The 22952-nt window shown below is 38.6% G+C and overlaps 1 protein-coding gene and 1 long non-coding RNA gene across 3 annotated transcripts in view; both read left to right on the top strand.

Annotated features, from left to right (window-relative positions):
- The window catches only part of RAPGEF4 (Rap guanine nucleotide exchange factor 4), a 152741-nt gene that overhangs the window by 48717 nt on the left and 81072 nt on the right, over positions 1-22952 (top strand). For both annotated transcript variants that reach the window (XM_085066444.1, XM_085066443.1), the window contains exon 5: positions 22831-22903. In XM_085066444.1, coding sequence (XP_084922570.1) covers positions 22831-22903 — 73 coding nt within the window. The remainder of the gene's footprint in view (positions 1-22830; positions 22904-22952) is intronic.
- On the top strand, positions 2086-6261 carry LOC146434651 (uncharacterized). The gene is made up of 2 exons (XR_014853469.1): positions 2086-2456; positions 4174-6261. It is a non-coding gene; the product is annotated as an uncharacterized LOC146434651 (long non-coding RNA).

The raw sequence follows: 22952 nt of genomic DNA, 5'->3' as shown, positions 1-22952 counted from the left end.
ATAAACTGTTACAGCCAGTAGCCATGTTCTGGTACTGGATCTGTGTCATTGAAGGAACACACAAACGCTGGTTAGATTTCTAAGGATCTTAAAAAAATTAAATGTAATAATGAAAATTTTCATCATTTGGCTACAGGAGTCAGAACTTTGTCCTTTTCAATTAGATTATATGGACAGACCACACAGACCTAACTGGGAAAGCCCTTTTGTGCATTTGATGGAGAATTTGGCCAAAAATGTTTGACAACCAGGCAAGCCATAAGCTTAAACACACACGAGACAAACTTTTTTATACTATGTGATGAGAGTATTGATGATTGTTTATTTATCGGTAGGCTGTTAGTAGAGAGTAGAGAGTATTTGAATATAAGTGTGGAGCTGAGCTTGCTGAGACTTGGTATGTAGTGTTCAGCAGTCAGAGACACCTCTGTTTCATGCTAGTCATGGCCAGAATTACTTCTGTGGTGCATGGCAGCATTCAACATTGCATCACAGTCAAATGGATCATTCTTCAGTACAAGGCTTTTCTAGGGAAGAGAATATCCAAGGTTCAGATTTGAAGGGTTGGTTGCAGTTTTATAGAGCTCGCCTGAGAAGAATGGTCAATTCTTTTCATGCTCCAAGTCTGTAATGTGTTCGCTGTTTATGCTAAGAGGCAGTCAGTGAATGTTTGCAAAGTGTGTTTTGTGGGTGAGAAATAAAACATAACTGAGGAGAGACTGTGCCAGGGAATAAAATAACATATGCTGTATAATCCCCTTTTTTTTTTCAAACTTCAATTTGAGATCTGTAGTGTGCTAATAACTTCATGGCAATGGTGACTAAATGGTTATTTTCTTTGTTGTATGTGCATTATAACTAATTTTTAAAGTGCTTAGCACCTTTCCAAAAGGTTCTGTAACGTTTTTACAGCAGTGATGATAGCAGCGGTAGTGGAGTGAGGTGTTGCAAAACAAGACAGTTCAGCAGGGGTGAAGAGCAGACTTTCTGAAGGAACTGAAGCACTGCAAGACTAATAGAAAGCTGTTAATGCTTATTAACAGAGCTATTACCTCTTACTTTAAATGCAGAGAGCAAGTGATCAAAAATACAAGCCCACTTGCCTTCTTTATTATCTGAGAACATTTGTTCCCATTGAACTCAGTCTTGAAGGCACTGATACTGCTTTTCACTCCAATATGCTCTCTCTAATTGACTGTATTTTTATTTGTATATGTACATAAAGTCCTCCAAATAATCTAAGCACAAGAACTCTATGTAGAAATAATTTTATTAAAACCTAGATGTTAAGGTTCCAAAGGAGACTAGAGTATCTCCTGGGATTACTGAGTAGATGGGAGGAGTTCATTGCCTCAGGCATAGCCCAGGGCCATTAATTCCAGCTAGTCATTAATTCTCCTGTAATGCCCTATGCTGATGCCGCTGTTCTGTTACAACACAGAAAGCTGACTGACCTATGGACTTTGATGGGTTATGTTATTCTTAAAATGATTGCTTATATTTCTAAATGCTCATCACTGAAGTGTTCGTCAGAGTTTCAGTTTGTAAGCTTCATGTCTTTCCAGAGAGTTAATATTTTGTTCATTACTCACAGGAAGCCTTTAAATAACTCTTGAAAACATTATAGTCTATATGACGTATGTTCTGTATATTGAATCCTGGGAAAGTAAAATTGATAGAAATACTCTCTAAAGATAATCAGTATACATATTTTCATATCTAGAGGAAATGAAAATCGAACATGTGGTTCCCTTACTCTGTGGTTGCCATATAAGGCAAAGTGCAGTCTAAATTCTAAGGACCAAAAGCTAAGGATCTAGTTTTTCGGTTGTTTTTGAAAAGAAAAAAGTCCTGAAATTTTAATGAGTTTATTTCAATTCCTAAAGAAATGTTAATAAAGGACAGAATAGTTATAAACCATTTAGAGACAACTTCCATCATATGCCCTCTACATGCATGCTTATGTACTCAGCGCTGCACAATAAAAGCATTGCTGGACTGATTGTAAAGTGCAGGAGGAAAAAGTTCAAGAGCGAGAGACAGCCCCCAGCTCCCAGCTTAGCAGATCATGTGAACACACATGACTCTAAGCAGCACAGAGTTTAGGTAGCAAACAGCAGCTGTGAGAATTTCCAGATTGCTAGACTTGCATGTCTTTTTAAATTATCCTAAAATGTTTTTGCTCTAGAAGAAAGTTACCAATCTGACCTTTACATGGAGTCCTTCTTTGTCAGGGATCTTGACAAAGTGTTCTACAGATGCAGAGATTTACCACTGACATGCACATGTCAGGGGGAAGATTAACAGACTGCACCGTAGTTGAGCAGAAATTTGGCAGTGCAGAAATATGACTACTGATGGGCTTCACTACTGCATTCCCTGAAAGACCATACAGCAGTGCTGTGTAGCATCCCAGCCTGGGCAGCGTGAGATACTTTACTCAGCTGAAAATATAGGTGAGTTGACAACACTCATAGCCTGTATGAGAACAACGTTAAATTACTTTCAAAAGACAAGAAGCAGCAGCTGAACTCTATAATCAGAACTTCTGGTGAAGACATAGATTGTATTGCTGAAATGGGAAATTCCCACACTACATTGATTCCAAGAAACAGGGTATAATGTTGTTTGAAGGTTGATTTAGGAAAAATAACCACTTCCTAAGGTGTGTTTGTGCTCATTATTTACCCAGATGGACCTTGTTTAGTTTATGAATTCGATATTGATCACTGGAATGTTGGGCAATATTAAAGAAAAAGAGGAGGCTTAGGATAGACTGGTTATACTCAAGTGTCTGAAATTTATAGAATACATTTGTAGGAGAAGTTGTATTTAAGTTCAGAAATGGCAATATGGCAGAAAGTTGGTATACGGATTTTTCCCTCTACTTATATGTTAAATCTCACTGACCCTTGTGCCTGTCTCATATCCAAAGTGGGAGCAGAATCTAAAGCCAATATACTTTCATTTAAAAAAGACTAGTTAGAATTCTTTTCTGTTCAATTATGTTTGATAATTCTAGCATTTCGGAATGGGTGTTTTAAAAATGCTTTATGTTGTTGCTTTTCCTTCCTCTGACTTTGCTGTTACAGTTTGACTTGCCCCTGTGCAGGAGGAGAATGGATAAGGGAAGGAGGAGGTAGTAGCCCTCTTTGCTGAGCTCGTTTTCCCCCTTTCCACTGGCTCAAAATAAATTCTGTACTGTTTAGAGGGCTTTCAGAGAAAAAGAGGTGGGAGGGAGGGAGGGAAAGAGGAAGAGAAGAGGAGAGGAGAGACAAACAAATTGAGAATGGGAGGAAACCTTCACTCTCTGGGGTCATAATGAGGTCAATATGCATCCATCACCCATATGAGAGACCCTGTAACACAAAATTAGACCATAATGAGGATTTAGTCTCCTGCAACTGGGACTTGGCTAATAAAGTAATAATTTCATTTTTCTGTGACCCAATAATTTTTAAATACTGAACAAGTTAAATGATAATTGATTCAGCAAACAAGTTCCTCAGAGACTTGTGATTCACCCTCAGGTGAATCACAGGAACTGTCTGATTTTCTGGTCCTGTTGTTTTGTGAGGTTATTGGTGAGGCTGTATCAAGTACCCTCTATTGACCAAAGCTGTCCTGCAGACACCTGCAGAGAATTGTTCTCACTGGAAGTGTATGCACAGTGCTGAAGAATTCATGTGGAATTAGGGGTTTGTCTCTTTATCCCAGAAACCTGGAAGTAGTTTCCTCTGTTACGATTTTTTTTCTTGGCAGATCTCCTGTCTGATAGCTTTAATCATCTGTGGGGTCTGGAGTATTCCAGCCTTCTGTTACAAAGGTTATTCTATAGATAGGAGTGTCTGAAAGTATGGAGCTCTGTGAACACCTAGCACAGCAGAGCTGTGAGTGTTGTACACAAATGAAGGTCTGACTACCAGTACCTGCAGGGACAACTGGAAACCATTGGGCTAAACCCATCCAAAGATTGTAGTGACTTCCTGCTCGCTGTCTCAAATATTTCGGAGAGGCACAAGCAGTCCTTATGTGCTGTTCTCAAAGAGACACGTCACAGCAGTTTGATGGTGACTTACTACTATTTGAATTTATCTGGTTTGAGTTTCCTTTTTCTTTGAAAGGAGTTAAACTTTTTTTAAACTTCCTTCCTGATGTTTGTCTTTTTTCCAGATTCCAAAATTAGATCAAGTCACATTTCCTCATGGAACTTCTGCTTCAACGAGGCATTGAGTATTGCAACCCCTAGTCTGAAGGTTCCTGCTCCAGTGGATGACCTGCGCTGTCATGCACAATATCCAAAAACAATTGGACAATGGCAAACTTTAAAAGTTAATGCATGTCCTGCTTACTGTCCCATCCCCCTCAGGTTATGCTTTCTGGCACTTGCTTGATGTTGCTGAGTCCTTTTTGTTGAAAGTGCTGTTTAGTCCATGACTTGCCTGCTGCATTCTCGTTTGACCTGTTAACTGTTAAAGCAAAACAAGTTATTTTAAGAATCAGCTTGTCAAAGAGAGCATATCTCCTCCCTTCAAAGACCTCTAAAGATTAATATTTGATTAAAATGTGACTGCAGCATTTAAATGGGTGCCCTGTGTCTTTTTGCAAATGAATGGCTGGCAAACTTGTGGACTGTCTAGTTTTTAATTGGCAAATTATTCTGTTAATATCTCAGGGTGAGTTGCAGGGAAGGAGAGTGAGTTAGATGATTTTTAGATAAATTCATTCCAACTTTTATTCCTAGAGATAGTCTGAAGCTGACTAAATGCCTACACGCATTGACAGATTCAGTTTAAATTTCTTGTCTGCAAATAAAGAAGAGGACATACTCTAAGTCATGGAATAAAACCCCAGGTCCTCACTTGGGCAACCCCATATCAAAACCAGGAGGCTGGATTTGTGGTCATCTTAGTGGTGGCTGTACCTGTGACCCATGCAGCTGCACTGTTCTCTTTTTCCTGTCCTTGTTTGCCTGCTGCATTCTTTTTGAACTCCAGTGAATGGCTACTGATAAAATCTGCTCTCAAAAAGAGTTTGAGACCCAATGCCTGTCCATTTTTATACTCTAATGGATCAGCAAGACAACCAAATATTTGGATATTACTATATGCTCTACAGATACTCTAGGACAGTCAGTACTTAGAGGGAAAATAATGGGTAGACTCAACGTACAGTTACGTAGATACTTTAGCAGTACGCTTAACACTGTATCAGTCTACTGCTGAAAATACCATGGAATAGGGTATCAGGAAAAGGAAAGAAGCACAGATTGGATCTGTTTAATTTTACTTTGGAGTTTAAAAGTCTTGATAGCACTTTGTAAAGAGAAGAGACTGTTCCATTTGATATGTATGAGCTTGATGTTGCTACCTTTGCTTCTGAAAGCAGTGTAATCCAGTGTAACAGCTCATGAGATTTAAGATAATGCACAAAAGGGCTCCAGAAACAGCCTCTTCGACCATGTCTCTTGTGTCAGTGTGGGCTTTCTTCGAAGTTCTTTGACTAATTTTCTTTTCTCAGCAGTTGGCTGCTGACTTTTTGTTAGAAACAGAACAGCAGAAAACATTCTAAAATGAAAGAACAAAGACTAAAAGGCTATTTTTATTTCCCAAGGACACTCTTCCAAACTAGGAAACTTGGTAGAAGTGGGATATCTGGGCAACCTCATGTACCTGGATTCTCCCAGCCATGTAGACAGGCCAAGGGCTATGGATGGAAATTGCAGTCAGTTATGTATTTTTTTACATACTCTCTGATCTGGATTCAGATAATTGAGAATGATTGATTAATCTGGGTATTCCTCTTTGTACATTTGGAGACAATGAGACATTGCATGCAAATTCGGGACAGACGGCAGTCAACTGTCAATTGAGCTTTTTTCCTGTGGAAAAGAGGATATTGTTTTTAATTAGAAGAAAGATTATACAGATAGTTCTTGAATCACCTTCATGTTACATTTTTGTTTTCCGGTTGATGTTAATTAAATTGTTTCAGTGAGATACTCCGAAATGTAGTATGGAGTAGAGTATGTGCAGTATGTACATAGATATGCATCTTTGTTTCCATTGAAAGACTGCTAAAATTTTATTTCTAAGATGTGAAACAACTTTATGTAACACTGGAAGGAAAAATCAAGTGTTGTGTTGCTTTTTTAGAGCTTTGTAGTGTGCTTTGGTTACTCTTGTAAATGTCTAACTGGTCTGCTGCAGGAAAATGTGGAGATCTTCTCATGTTATAAAAAAGAAGCAAATTGTCTCAACACTCACCTTGTCCCTTTCTGGCTGTTCTTTCTTGGCTGTGCAGCAGTTTCTAAAAGACCCAAATCTGTTTTCTGGTCCCTGTTCAGAGTAGAGCCCCCTTCCCAATCTTTGCAGACCTGGCCAAGAAGATGACATGTTGGGCACAGGAGTAGAAGCCAGTGGCTGGCAGGGCACAGGCCATTGTTGCATTGAATGCCCTGTATTGTGGAACCCTGGCCAGTAGCCACGGGTTGGATGGGGAGGTGTGAAGGGCTTGGATGTAATTGGGATTTGCACTAGTTCTTCAGAAAAAAAATTCAAGGAAAAGAGGTCTATAAACAGAGTAACATCATGTGTTGCCACTCAATATCATCAGTGTCTGCTACAGAGTTTTAAAGATGGGAATATTGGTAATTAGATGCCGATGAAGATTGAGTACAGGAGGGAGGAAAGAGGGACTAAGAGGGTTACGAGAGGGTGGTATTGAATAACTATATCCATTACTGACTTGAACTCCTTGAAAAGTACATTAGATGGAGCTGTACCTAATGAAAGCTTGCGAGATGTGAGATGTTTGTTGAAGTTGGAATTACTGTGTTAGGGGGGAAAAAACATCTCAAAAAATGTTTTGTTACGACTTTTATTTATAATTTCCAGGTTAGAAAAAGATGCAGCTGCAATGACTTCTATAGCTAACATAAAATTCTCAGTGGATTCACTCTACTACTCTCTTAGGACTTCCTGATTTTAAGCAGTAGCTTTGGTTTTACTAATATTGGGTATTTTTGTAACCTCTTAAAAGGACACAGAAGGACCAGGACTGGGTTTTTCAGTGATTTCCAGGAGAGATTTTGAAACATCACAGAAGTGTTTTGAATCTGGCCTGTCCTTACTGTTGCATAGGAATCTCCCAAACACAATGGGCTGATTCTCATCATCTTTGTGAGGCTGGTTAGTTTTCCTGAAAATTTATAGGGTTGGTCATATGGCCTGGTAATGAGACATAGGCAATAGTACCTCTTTACCATTAACAGCTGGTGCTCAATATCAGCTATATGTATCATATACTCTTGTAATTTAAATTGTAATGTTGTGCAACAACAGCTATAGCTCAGTAAAAATGTATTTAAAAAAAAATGCACATGGTAGATTAAATTATTAGTCTAACCAAAGTGTTAATGGTTACTACTCCAGGTGTGTTGTGCTAGATTTGGAGAGAATGGAGGCCTGTGATGAATATGCAGTCCCTGTGATGCTGCTGAACAAGAAATTTTTTAGTTATAATGCAATTGTAGTTAAAATTCCTACCAGTCTTTCTCTGATGGTTTTCCCATAAAGTCACGAGAGCCTTGTCAATCCCCAGTTACCCTTGCACCCAAGCTCCTGGTTTGGTGTCTGCTTGTTTGCTTACCCACAGCCTTATTCCTGTTGCAGGGAGACAGTGCTGACTCGCCAGACTGGAGTTGCCCTGAACAGCCCAGCATAATGGTTGAACTTATGGCTGCTGTTTCAGAAGCTGCCACTGATGTTAAAGGAAACAGAACTGACCCAGCACTTACTACTTTGGAAAAGCCATTCTCCTTGGAAAAAGCATTTTAATTCTGAATAAAACATTGGGTTGGCTTTTAGCTCATGAATAGCACTTTATTCCACTTGAATAAATATCAGTACTGACAAGTAACCACATCATGCCATGACCTTATGTAAGTGCATGGCAACATTCCAAGTTAATTTTGGCTATTATTTCCACAAATGCGTAGGACAGACTTTTGTAGGTATTTGATTCCTATTTAGGCAGTGCTTTTGCAGATGGGCTGTAAAACAATCTGACAATTATCAAGGCTCCATGGACTGATTACTTCTGGCTTCAGACACTGACAATATCTCAGATACTTCCTTCCCAGACTCCTGCTGAAGACTGCATCTTCAAGGAGCATGTGACAGATCAGTGTTGACAAAATGACTTAAGAGCTAGAATTTTATGAAAGTGTTTGGAGAGCAACATTGCTTTGTTAACAGGGAAAGTTCAAGCAATTAAAAATCACTGGGAGACAAATACCTTCTGATCTTACTTTTGTTCTTCACAGTCCATGAGGAAGGGCTGTCTACCAGTGTGTAATCAGGGAAACAAGTTTTTTTTCTTGCCTCACTGGGCCCATGATCAACCAGTCTGCTTTCTGCTTGGACGACTGAGTGAAATACCTTGTCCAACTAAATGAAGCTTCTAATGCTACTGTAAGATCACTCATGGCACTGTCCCAGCTGGCATTTGCTTGTCCTTGGCATATGCTGTCTTTGCAAAGGTGAACTTCACCATCATGGTTCCCCCTTTTAAGACTGTGCTGGAATAAAAGGTCATCTTCATTTAATAACCGTCTTGTTGGAGTTTTGGTAAAGATAGATCATTACCTCTCATGGTATCCTAAGTTGTCACATGCTTCTAGTGGGATTCTTAAGAGGCACAGTACTTGGGTAACTATTTCTGAATGTTTAAATATATTTAAATTATGTCCCTGGGTTCACTGAATGTCATTGCTGTGTAGTTTGTGAAATGCCTATGTTATTGCAGTAAATGCTGCATGGTTAAGTCATTCTGGTGCTTCAGGAAATTTTGTACCCTCAGCTTGTTTGCCAGTTAAATAGGGAAGGTTATTTTGTTGCAGATGCTTTGTGTAGGCTATCACCAAAAATATTAGGAAGTGTAGACTCTTGCCAGACTTATCTTGACATTTTTTATTTAGTATAAAGAGAAGCAGATTGAGATTTGTATTAATGTTTGATGAAAGGCCCTCTCTCATTCTCAGTGCTCTGTTGCTATACAGCAATCAAATCCCACATACTTTACTATACTCTGCCAGGAAATCTGCTAACCTTTCAGATAATACGTAATAGGTGTTATAGCCAGAGCTGCAGAACTGTTTTCCGTACAGGAGGATTTCAGCTACTTTTTTCTGTTGCCTTGGTAAGATTTGCAGTGGTTCTTTCTATAGTACCAGATGTACATACAGGAAATTATATACTGCTCTCTTGCTTATTGAGCAGAGAAAAGAATCTACTTTTAAGACCTGTCTGGGAGAGGTTGCTAGAAATGCCAAGTTTAAAGAGATAGATCAAGTATAGGAGATGAGAAGGCAAGACAAAACTCACTTGAATGTGACAATGAATGCAAAATCTCAACTGAAACACATTTGATGTAGTGACATTAAAGGGATTGTACTGAATATATAATCATTGTGGATATATGCAGGGGGTTTTGTATTGTAAAATAATCAAATGCGTGGCTCTTTGTACACTGATGGGGATCCCAGGAGAGCTCTAATGATCTAGATTTAAAGAGATACCAGCCCAATTATATACTGTGATGTTTGTCTGTCTTTTCCTGAAGGAATGTAATGTCAGAATAATATTACATGTGTGCGATCCTTTATGTATCTTGAAATGTTTTACAAATAGTAAGCACTTAATTCAGTAGCATTCTGCTGGGCTGTGTTCACAGGCATGGTGATGCACTGATTACAGAGCTTGAGTTGGAGAGTCATTTGTGGATAACCCCAGTGCCCATCTGGCCATGCCTGGACTGCAGGTTCTTTTTATTTTGCCCACAGCTTTTTCTTGTCAGGTACTGGGGAGCAGTTGGTTGGCTGCCATGCTGCTAAATAACCAAGTGTCTTGTGCTGCCCATCAGGCTGTTCCAGTGTCTCCAGACTAAACTCTGCCACCTGTCCGTGCAGGAAGAGAGTATGGCCTGGGATGCATGGTAAGGGGCCACCACAAAGCTGGCTTCTGGATGCTGTAGCTACAGAGGTTTGACCATTATTCTGCAAGGCATGAGCAGAGACCAATAAAGGAAGACATCAAACATACAATTAATTCTCATTAGTAAGCAGAGCCTAATATCTGACACTGAGAATTATAGTTCTAAGGGGATACATCTTTTATCTTGCAGAAATGTCTAAAACATACCGATAAATTCGGAGATTATTTGGGTCAGGCTTAGTAGCATTTTCTACTATAGACAGAGCCACTTTAGGAGTTCTTTGTATGCATGTGTGTTACTGTTCTTTTTACTGTTTAGGACTAAAGTAAGAGAACTAGATAAAATAGCTCTGTGAAAGTTAGAGAAAAGGCAATCAAATTGTCTACTGGGACTGCTGCTCCACCAAAGTGAGTGTCAGTTGAGTACAAAGTCTTGTCACTTTTAGCTTTCATCTTCCGGTAGCTTGAAGCAGCTTTACTGGCCACCATCATCCTTCTGCTACTAGTTTACACTCTGGAAACATCTCCTGAATTACATCTCTGTTGCTGTAGCTAACCTGATATATAAGCATTATTTGAGTTTTACACCTCTTGAAAAAAAAGTTACACTGGCCTGGAGTAACACATTAGTGCATCAGACCCTTAGTTTCTGTTTTGAGGCAGAGCAAGATAACAGGTCTTGGCAGCATTGGTCTTGCTTGACATCTTCATTTTATTTGCTCTTTTTTGCTGAGTTCTTTATTATAAAGACACCTTTGAACACTTGCACCAATTTTCCTTTTTAAGAGACCAGATTTTATCCATGCTGTTGATGACAAATAATTCCCTGTCAAGTATTTAGGCACTAGCACTTCTTCCTCTTGTCTGGATTTTCCCACTGTTTCTGTTTGCAAGAAGGATTCTGTCTGAAGTTAACACTGCTGACACTTGCTGGGCAGTGTAGTCATCCAGTAGATCTGCAGGCCTGTTCACGCTGCTTTTTCTGAGCGTGAAAATCTGTAATAGCTGTCAAGTTTGCTAAACTTACAGGATGTTACTGATGTGAATTTTTGATTTATGATTTTGCCATGAGAAAACACCACTAGGTGTTTTCCAAGACAATATGTCATTCCTATTTAATAGAGTTTTTGTTTACTGCTTTTGGAACCTGTGATTTACTAAAGTTTAGAGGTGAAAATTATTTCTGAAATTGCTATGTGATTCTTCTGGAGCACAAAGGATGTGGTGGGGGTCTTTTAAAGTCCTGTCCATATCCGTGTTCCCTCTGGGTATAGCACTGAAACAGAGCATGGGAATAGAAGAGGGCCAAGACATGGAGGCTATCTCCAAGTAGTCCTTACCAAGGATGAAATTTCCCATTGCAGAAATTAACAAAAAATCTTCCAAAGGCTACAGGTAGTCAGACATCACATTTTCCACTTTGAACTGCTTTTATTTCAAGTGTCAATTACAGTGAGGGAATGGCATACTTGGGACTATGGCAGTGATCTCATGAGATCTAGTCTTCAGTTCTAGCTAGTGGACAGTAGGTCTTTTTTATCTGAACATAGATGACCATTAGTGCTATTGGAACAGATCAAGGAATACAAAGCAGCTTTGCTGAAGCCAGTGAAATTGTTAATTGATGTCAGCAGGGCATCCGTTCCAACACAGGTGTATATATTGAACTTTAACTCCATAGGAGATATGCAGAGGATAATCTTGTACAACAGAGATAACAGTGGCTATATCTAAAAGATACCAAGATTTTCACAAAAGTCTGAAGTTTATAAAACTGAAGAGACGGTATAATGCTAAAATTATGTTCTGTGGTGTTCCCTTAACAAGGAACTAGCAGTATATAGGGAAATACTTGTAAACTGAAAACTATCCAGTTAAATCTGTTAGGCATATATGTACAACTTCCTCATCATATAACACTGATTTCCCCTCAGCACTGTCAAAGGAAAACAGATCAGATAAACAGCGATTAACATGAAAAAATAGTTACATTAAATGGAAAAAAATTCTTGTCTTATTTTCCATGTGTTTGATTTTTATTAGAATATGCTTTGCAAAACTTGTCTCTAATGTAGCTTTAAAGTTTTAAGATACCAGAAGAATTGTGTGAAGTGGATTTAGATGTGAAGGCAGCTCTTTCTCTCTGTTAATGAAACCTTTCTTGAAGGCAGTTCTCCAGTTACACTTGTGGCTTGGTGGTTAATGCCTTGTTCTCATATGTAAGTCAGTTGATTCCTCTGGTGCCTCATAACACTCAAGAACCATGGGCTCTTGCAGTGTGACTCATGCTGTAGCCTATTTTATGGTACATTCTATATAAAGACTTTCTTTGAACGGTGAGGGGATACACAGTATCAAAGTGACAATAACAAGCTTTGTCTGTCTTGCTTCACAACAGAGAAAGAGCCCTACAAAAATAGACTGAAGTGTAGGATGTTGCAAATTAGGTAGCCCTTCAATTAAGACATCTTCTAGCTTTAGTATTACCAGTGACCTCGTCTTGTCTTCTAGAGTGACTGAAAGCAGTACACTTGCTTCAAAAATTGTTCTTTTTGCTGTCAGAAAAAGGTTGAAGCATATCAGATTATTTCTCAATAAGTAATTTGAGAAGTATTTTCTACTATCAGGAGTGCATAAGATAGAATGCTTGTGGCTAGCACAGGTCTTTCCATGAGAACATTCTTCTATGTTTTATGAACAAGGATAAAGTTTGGATGTTGTTGTTACAGTGTCTCGAGATTTGGACAGTTCAGGCCTGGCCAGTCAGGCCTAGGGGGAGGTTTCTGACTGACCAATCTGGGTGACCTCTGAAAAGTCTATATATATGTTGGATTCAAATAATAAAGGGCTTTTTTCTATGCCACGCTGAGAATCCGGGTTTTCCTTCTCTGCTAGCGGCTCAACAGTGACAAATGCTCATGTATATTTTCTACCACTGCAATAGCAAGCAACAGCAGTGCATTCCAAACTGGAGCTGCCTGGTTCAGGCGCTCAGCAGCTTCAGAACTGGTGTCCACAAAAACCTGAAAAGTCACAACTTTAGGACATCTGTGCATGGTCTTAATGAAAGCACTTAGAAGACTTGTTAATTATAACAATTGGAATTGCAAAATAAACTTGGAATATAAATATGATCACAGACAGCGAAAATGATCAAAAAGTTTTTCTGTGAGTGGAAGGATGGAAAAAGCTTAATTTCCTTTTCATTTTTGCTCTTTTCTGCTACCAATACTGCCATAACTTCCATGATGTATCTATTTGCCTATCTCAGATTTGGCTTATTTTTTCCCCACTGAAATCAGAAGAGTTTCTGTGAAGAAGGGGGGAAAGGGAGGAATTTCCTGCTCAGCGAAGTGTTTACATTCTTCTTAGGAAAGCAGAGAAGGAGAATGGAGTCTGTACCCATGCCTGAGAACAGGAGGCCTGACTTGTGGTGGCCACCTGTTTCTAAGACATCAACAGGTAGGACAAGAAGATACAGTCTTACGCTGCACCAGGGGAGGTTTACGTTGGACATCAGGAATAAGTTCTTCACAGAAAGGGTGACTGAGCACTGGAATGTGCTGCCCAGGGAGGTAGTGGAGTCACCATCCCTGGAGGTATTTAAGGAGAGGCTGGATATAGCCCTTAGTGCCGTGGTCTGTTTGACAAGGTGGTGTTTGGTCGTAGGTTGAACTTGATGATCTCAAAGGTGTTATCCAACCTAGTTGATTCTGTCACTCTGTGAATGGTTTCTTCAGTGGCAAAAAGAGAGAGAAGGGAGTTCGTTTATTAGACATATCAATTAGCCACTTCACATCCTCTTTTTTTGTCCTTTTTTTTTAATAGTGTGTCCTCTTCCTTGAAGTAGTCTGCTCATACAGACTACGTGTGATAACTCCTTGTGATAACTCCTCTCTTCAGTGGATTGAAGGAGTGTGTTTAGGTTATGTATTACACTCCCCTTCTGCCCTTCACCCATTGTTCCCAAAAACATTTTCACTTCTTTTCTTATTATTTCTTGGTATTTTTTCTGTCTTTTCTAACACTTAACTTCCAGTGAGACTTTCTTCCTTCCTTCCTTCCTATCCCTGAGTGCCTCCATTCCTCACTGTCCCCTCATGACAAGAGGTTTTAAAACGTTTCTAGGGCTAAGCTGAAATGAATACTGTTACTTTACTTTTTTGCCTAAGGAAAGGGTTGTACAAGAAACAGTCACAGCAGGACTCTGGGTTAGAGCTGCAGAACAGCATTTGTGTATGGGCTTCTTCAGTCTTGGTGAGGGACTGGCAGCTAAATAGTGTTGGATTTGGAGAAGTCACTTGCACGGACTTCGGTCTGTAGGAAAAACCTTGAAAACTTGCCCCATATGAGTAAGGCTGTTGCACTGCAGTTTGATAATACAATTTACCTAATCCTTTTGTTATGGCAAAGCTGAATCCCTGTTACTAATGTTTGCATTTCAGTTTGATAAAAGTCAGTTATTCCCATTCAATAAATTTTGAAACCTTCAGGCAAGATGCTGTTGTACAAAAAGAGATCAAGTTTAACAGACATTTTAGAGGTCATTATAGGAAACTTCAGACATGAGAGCCATGAGATGTTGGACTGTAAATGTGGGTGGAAAACTGTGTAACTAAACACTGTGTTACAAAATAGCTGAAATGTTATTGTGAACTCCTGTGGGGAAGTACCACAGGCAGCATTTATTATTATACAGTGTGTGTGAAAGGGTCTCCAGATTTGAGCAGCTTCAACCCCTGAGAGGTTTATGCTGACAAGGTAATTCCAGTGGTGCCATTGCAAGCACTGCTGAGTGAATTGGAGGCTCAGGTATTTTGGGGTCCAGTTAAGTGATATCAGTCTGATTGTGAGTGATTTTCTGTCAGAATACACTATTTTCTGTCCACTGAGGTATCCAGACTCTGTTCAATCATACTTCCTGAAATATAATTGTTTACTTTGTCTTTACATTGTCACCTCTTATTTTGTGTTCTACTTGCTTTGATTTTTCAGCAGTGTTCCTGAGTGAGCTGCACAAACTGCTTTTAAAGCAGCTCATGCTATAATCAATATAATATTTAAAAAACATTGGATAAAGACTAACGTTATAAGGGAAATGGTAAGTTTAATTATTTACACTTATTAAATATCCTCATTAATGTTAGGCACAATTGAATGGAAACAATCACTTTGGAGAATTATCCATGAAAAGGGAGCCTTTGATATTGGATGAGTATTGGAAGTTGATGTGTGCTTGTTTCTGTGAGAAGCAAAAACAGTGTTACATTGTCCTCACTGAACTACTTAAGAGGTTCATCTTGATTGTAGAGGAATTAATATTTAACTCAAAGTTTCCTTCCAGAGGAAAACAAATTTCTAGACCAACATTATTCTGTGCTCAGAGATTTTAAATGTGAAAAGCAGAGTTATAGATCAGCTCACCATTCTGTTTTTTCTTTATTTGTTTCAAATCTTCTTTTAAAAAGATATATATATAATGGGAGGGAAGAAAATAAGCTGTTTATAACCATGAATAAAGCCACTGCTGTGCACAGTGTCATTGTAAGGCTGATGTGTCATTTAAGTTGCACTTAAAACCTATTTTTGAGATTTAACTACTGAAGAGACCTTGTGGTGACCTTACAGAATTTCACTACAGAGGAGTATAACTTCAGCCCACTGTCAGAGCAGAGCCTGCACTGGGAGGTTTCCAGTTTAGCTCGGCAGCACACACCTAGTTTCACACTCATTACTTCAGGTGAAATCTTGTTTCATACCATTCATGCAAAGGTGTATTGGTCATATGTATCAAGCCTTCTGTATTTCCAAGGTGACAGTCTCAGGGTGGAACAGGAACTTGGTTTAGAGGTTCTTGCTGATTTCCAGCTTATGGAGTACACGCAATCCTTGCCTTTTGCTTTCTTTGCAGGCTAAGATATGTAATCAGAAACAAGACACTTATGTTACCACAATTACAGAATTTACCATTCTATCAAAGCACTTCCCAAACACAAACATCTCTCTTGTATGACCTTTTGTCTCAGCTGAAGCTCTGCTCTGGAAGAATGCTGAAGTTCAGTCAGGGATGCACACAATATAGAAGGAATACTGTAGGAGGCAGCCTGTAGCTGTCCAGGTGAAGAACTGAACAAAGTCAGCCTCATCCTGTATTTGTGAGTCTCCTATTACCTGTCTTGCAAACTGAGATCATCTGAAAGAGCACATCTTTGCTTCTACCCTCCTTAAAATAGGGTATGTGAAAATAAGAGCCGTCTGAAGGCAGAAGTAAGTATTTTGTGCCTGGAACTCTAGGAATTGTTCTTCCCCTTGTGCATGACACAAGAGGTGATTCCAGACTTAGCTTGATCTAAGTCCTGTTAACATAAGTTTAAATGTTGGTTGTAGTGGTAAGAAAAATTATGTTAAAATAGCAATTTTTCTTAGTTGTTCTGCTCTTTGTTTTTGAGACATGTCTTCTGGCTTTGCTAATAAAGGTGCAGGTTTACAATTGTTAGTGTTGCAGAACAGTTTGAAGAGGAGTGAGGTTCTGTTCTGTCACTGCATTGTTCAGAAAATTCTAGCTAAGGTATGATTTGTTGCTTCTCTCCTACATGTGATAATGAAAGAGGAAGAAGGGAGAGCACAGCTTTGTTTTATGATCTTACATTGGGTTTGAAGAACTGTTGCTGACATCATCATTTAATTTTAAAGATACCACTGTGAAAAAGTAACTATGGAAATGTATAATGCTCTTTTTCAGCCACTTTTGAAAACTTGAACTTCATGTTAAAGGCAATTAAGTATTTTTTCCTGTAAATACATTTGCTATTCTGTGTTTACAAAAGTGAAGTAAAAGAAAACACATAAATCAGATGGATTGTTTGTTCTTTATATGTTTTCTTTGTCCTCTTTTAAGTGCATGCAATCTTTCCCACCCCTCCCAGCCAAGTCCTGTCTCCACCCAAGTACATTTCCTGAGTGGATTTCTCTAGGAGACAGAATTGGAGAGCTGTATGATGGCATTTCTATATTTAAATTAGATGGAGCAGAATAGGCTGTATAATTTGCTTAATCAGTGCTCATGCTCTAATTTCCTTGGATTTGATTTTTTGCAGTGCAGTCTTATCTTTGGCTTTCTATTTGGTAGCCAAGTCTGCTGTTTGGCATGATTTCAGAGAGTAGTGTGCATTTTTCTTCTTGACAAAGTATCAGGGGGTTTCTGTGCTAAAGTAGATTCTGCACACAAAGCTTTTCAAGCATGATAAATTTATTTAAGTGGGAACATGACAGAAAAATATATGCCTCCAAAATAAAGAGATTGAGTAAAATCTAAATTGTAATTGATTAGAGCCATGCAGAAACATTCAGAAGATGGTAAATAGGTAAATAAATGGAAAAGATGCAGATTCATCTGCTGTTACATAAACTGTACCTATTCTGGGATCAGGATTCAGCAATTTTGGTACAGGCATTTCCTGTATTTATTTTATCTGAACATGACTAAATGGTGCTTCACTTCTGCTGTTTCAGACCTTGTCTATCACATTTTAATGACTTGATAGACTGACGTATACAAAACAGTCTGTTTCTGTGCAGTAAGTTCTGGTAAGATCTTCACATGGTTTATTTTCTATTTTTCCACAAAATAAGGTATGTTTTTGCTATTGTAGCATTATATTTTCATAATATGTCTTTTTACTTGCCTTTAGAAATAACCTCAGTTCTGTTCTCTTACCTATACTGTCAGTGACAGCCAATTTTTATATTCTGTTAATGACAAAGGCAAACATTTAGCAACAAGCAGGATACTTGGTGTTCTAGAGTGAAGCACCAGCTTCAAACAGTGATTCCTTACATAACATTAAACAGCCATGGGTTAGGCCCTTTTTGTGATATCCAGTTAAGTGACATTAACCTGCAATGTATGGAAATTTTCTGATTGAGCTTGCTTAGAAGAAGTACACTTGGTCATTTGTAAACCTACTAAGAAGACAGTATCTGAAATCAGAATTAGGCTGAGTCTGCTGTGGTTCTCAGCATACACTATTGGGCAAAAGCAAGGGTGCTGTTGGTTTTCCCCTTTGTAACACGATTGGGATAAAAAGCAACAGTCAATATGATAATCAGTTTGAGGTGGGGTTTTTTTTGTGAAAATCTGTAAGAACATTAGGCATTTTTTGTTGGAAAACACAAACAGCAGGGAGATAACCTGAGATTTTACCTATCAGTTTAGTGAAGACCAGAGTATCAGATCTAATGGCAAAAGTCTGGATTTTGGGGCAGCAATCTCTGCTTGATTTGATGAGTGAAAATAGGGTCCAAAAATCTTAATGCATTTTTTCTTTCAGGGACCCTATCTTTCAGAGGCTTTTCTCCTTATTGTTCTGGAGAAAAGAGAAGAGACAGTGCACCATGGGAGTGGCACACCCTTGTGAGTAATGCTCACGAGGGAGGTGGTTCATTGCCAACTTAGAGGAAGAACAGAGTTGTACTGAGAGCATCAGTGATCAATTATTTATTGTCAAAAGCAAATTGAGAAACTGGCTCACATTGTCAAGCTACAGCATATATTCCCCAAGAGAAACCATTGCAGAAGTATCGACAGCTAGTACAGGAGTATTGCAGAACTCAGGTAATAGTCACAGTAAGAGCATCTGATAAAATAGTTACACAAGGTTTTGAAAAATGTGTGTGGAAAGGTCACCTTGATGTTTGGCCTACAACTTCTACACCTGAAATTAATTATTTTGTGTTACTCCTAAGTTTGCAAGTAATGCAGGCTTTGCCTTGTCAGCTTCTCTGTTGCTGGTTTGTGGTGGGCAGAACAGGAGGCAGCAGAAATGGTGAAAAGTGACACTGTGATGAGATTGTGGATAGGGGAAAAAGGGAAGGAAAAAGAGAGAGATGCTGTGTTGAAGCACCTTTTGTGGTCTACAGAACTTTCTCCAGTGTTACAAGACGCTTAATTCCTAGTATCTGGCCACTTGTAGATCCGCCTTGACGTGGTTAAGCATCAGAAGCCTGAGTTCCTAATGCTACAAACCATCCCTCTCTGGGTCCTTATTGCACAGCCCTTATTTGCCAACTACAGAACTACTGCCGTTGGGGGAGGATTTGGTGTGGAGCCTGTGTTCAAATGTTTATACCCAGTGAGTTTTCCTCACCAGTCCTGAGTCTTTCCTATTAGAGTGCTGGGGTTTTGGTATACAATGGACATGGACAACAAACGCTTATCTGTATTCTTTAGGTGTACCCGGCTTATTTTGGAATGTTTGTAAACAGGTATGAGCTCTTCACTACTTGCAGCAGAGGAGAAGGGGCTAACCACAAACACCAAAGATATATTTTATATACCTTGTGTATGCTAGAAGCATTTTTCAGGACTTTAGAGATAGCTTGCATCAGAATTATAGTAATTGCCTTTCTAAACATTAGCACATAAAAACATACCTAATTATGTTCACAGAGTTAAAGAAAACCTATTGTCATGAAAACCACTGAGACAAACTGCAGCTAACTGCAAATAAAGTCTTAATAAGAGCATGCGAAGAAACACACTGAAAAGCCTAATAATGAGTGCCTTTAGAAACCATTCCCCCACAGCTCCTTCCCAGTAAGGCAAGTGTGTGATTCTGTTTCTTCCTTTTCTCCTCTCCCCAACTGTTCCTTGTCAGCAGTCTTCTTTGCTTTAGGCCACAGCAGTAGCTGAAAAGGTCAAAATGTGTTAATTTTCACCACTGCATGGGTATGAGGCAGTCAGCAACTGGAAAAAAATACTGTCTTTATTACTTGTGCTGTCAGATTAGATGTAGGAAGTGGCTGTTAGTTAAGCTGTTGCATGATAGAGTTTATAAATTGGTAGAAATCTGAGGACAGAGTGAATAGGTCACTGAATGTAGCTTTAAAAAGTGTTGTCATGTTGGATTTGCAAAACTTGAAGACTTCTGGTAATAAACAAGCATATGATGATTTGATAATTGTTGCTGTCTTTCATAAGGAAAGCCTTGCCAGACTTAATACCACCTGTGGAATATATTTTCAAAAGCCTTTTGTAAATATCTAGTCTGTTAATCTTCAGGATGATTTTAAATGCCACCTATGAGTACAATTTAACTTACTGAATTTTATTTTCATTTACAGACAGTACGGTAACAAGATAGGTCTCATTATCTCTGCTTTCAGAGATCTCATGCTTGGAACTTCATTATTCCATCTGATACTGGCAAATCTTTATGCAGTTACTTAGGTCTGTCTTTGCATGTTTAGGTTTCCCAGCAAACAGTGTTTCCCTGACTCCTTGAAATAAGTTTCCCTTGACATTCAATTTGGCTGATGAGGTGACACAAGTTTAGGCATAAATTATACCTTTTATGTCAGCCCACACCCACTGAGATATCCTCATGAGAGACCATGTGTAGGCAGTCATATCAGCCCTCCCTCCAGATACCCAGATATAGAAAGAAGTTTCATTTATGCAGAGGTGCCCTGGAGGAGTATGAACAACCGAGCTTTCTGAGGGCATGCCTTGAATTAATTTCTCTTCTGGTAATGCTGCCTGAACTCCTTCACAGGCAACATTGCTCACATGGTTTGTAAGCAGACTTACCCCAGGGCAGGGTGGGACCTTCATGCAGGAGGTGATAGAGTTGACATCCTTGGGAGTGATACTGAAATCCTGTATCTGTCAGGAATCTGTGCTTTTGTTCCTGGTGGGCTTTGGTGTCCTGAGCATGAGGTGTGCCTGAATGGATTTAGATGCCTCCTCTAAAGCTGTGTATCTGATTCTGGCTTACTCTACCTGTAGGTTTTTTCTGAAGATGAGCCTTCATATCTTTCGGAAATTGTATGCTATGTTCTGTGTTTTGTCTCATGACAAGAATAATCAGGAAAAATACTGGAGAATTAATCAGGAAAAAACCCTACTATGCAGTGTATGATGGCTGTGGACATGCTATAGGAAATAAAAGCAAAAACTACTCTCTTCCTACAATTCAAGTTCTTATAAAAGTGGCTTAAATGTGGACTAATAATGTATTTCTGGGAAAATGCTATTTTGGGAAAAACAGAAGAAAAAAATGAGTATCAGCTGAATGATGATGAAGAACAACAGAAAAACACCCTATACAATTTGTTTTTATCTTGTTCCAATTTGCCATCTAAAAATCACATTTCAAGAAAAAATTCAGTAGAAGGTGGAACAAAACATTTATCTACTGTTTGAATAAAATGTTATTTCAACCCTTTGGGACATACTTTTGGTTTTTTTCATTTGGCCAACTAAAATGACTTTTCCCCTTGGTTTTATATGTGTGATTTATTAGCTGAACTGAGAAAATAATTCTTTCATATGTTCTTCCTCTCATTGAGTTCCAGGCATGGGACTGGATGCAGAATATGGGAAGCTGAATGGTTTGGGAAACAAAATAGGAGAGTTTTATCCTCAAATGAAATAGCATTTGTTTTGTGTGACTAACCAGGGATGTAGCATAGATTTGCTTCTACAAGTATTCAGCTGGATTATGGGTGAGATTTAAATAATATGTTACTAAGCTTTAGGATGTAATAGCTTGTCTAAAAATAGGATTGGATTATTAAGATTAATGTAATCTTTGTAGCTTTTGTTATTATTTAGAATGCAAGACATTCAGTCTTTAGTGCTAGAATTGATATTTTCATCTCCATTTCCAAGAAAAAGAAATGTATAAAGGATAATTCAAGCATTGTTAAAATTCAGCAGGCAGCATTTTAAAAGTGAATACATCCAAACAACTCCACAGAGCAAAGGATAAAACTGTTAAATTAAAATTGCACTATGAGGGACATTTTCTGTCTCAATTATTATGTGTTCTTAGTTGAAACCTGCATGAATTTCAGCTGGTTGATTGTTCACGTTGAGCTCATTGTACAGCCAAAGGACTGTATGACACAGTTTATTTACGCTGAACATCAGTATCCCTGTTGCACAAGCTTGTTGTCTGACAGATGCAAAAGGGAATTTTAATTGTTTATCCTTAAGCATGACAGCAATATAATGTGATTGGAAACAAGACTGTGTCTCTTATTCATTGAATGATTTGTATTTGATAAAAGGATATTTTTTTTCCTTTGGTGTTATTTTTGTAGCTTCTATGAATTTCTTAAGCCCTAGACAGAGCTTTGAACCTTACTGATCATGTCATCAGCATTCACTGAAGAAAAAATACCAATTCCTGACATCAGTTATGATTACGTAGTTTATAGTGGTACAAGTGACATTGTTTTTAGTTACAAAGTCTGATCTGCTAATACGGTTCTTGTATGAGGAGATCCATAATATGAGGTGTTTGGTTTGTGTATTTAATAGCCTTGTAGTTTCTAAAAACCAAACTTAGTGTCTTGGATTTAAACATCTAGAGCTTTCACACTGCATCCTATGTATTTCAAATCTGACACCAAAACTGTTGTTGTACATGATTTTTATGAATCCTTAGCTTGTCTGCACTCCTATAATGAAGTAGCTTTCTAGCTTGAATTCAGATAAGTAGTGTAATTTCAAATGAGCTTTAAAACAGTCTTTATGGGAAATCACACAGCTAAGTAAAATACTGATTTATTAGAATCCTAAAGTCATGCTTTGGGGAAGATGAAAGAGAGGACTGTTTTAGAGCAACTTTGGATGAAATAAAAGCAGTATGAGCTCCAGTGAAGACAGCAGACCTTGTAGTGTTAAAAGTAAAAACGTGTTTGATTGTCTCATACCTTGTGTGTGCGTGAGAAGCGCAAGGCAGGAGACACACAAATGTAAACAGTACATATTCCCTTGAATGGCTTAATACATCTATGCCTGACTGAATGTGCCATTGCTGTCTTTCAGAAGTATCGACAATATATGTCTGGACTTCTCACTCCTCCTTATGGTGTTATGGAAACTGGCTCCAACAATGACCGTAAGTATGAGAAATTAGATATCAGGTGGTAGAAAAAGAGAGAAAAGGA

Source organism: Lichenostomus cassidix, chromosome 7 (assembly GCF_008360975.1).
Source record: "Lichenostomus cassidix isolate B80296 chromosome 7, HeHo_3.0, whole genome shotgun sequence".
Classification (NCBI taxonomy): Eukaryota; Metazoa; Chordata; class Aves; order Passeriformes; family Meliphagidae; genus Lichenostomus; species Lichenostomus cassidix.
This window is presented reverse-complemented; position numbering and strand designations above follow the sequence as displayed.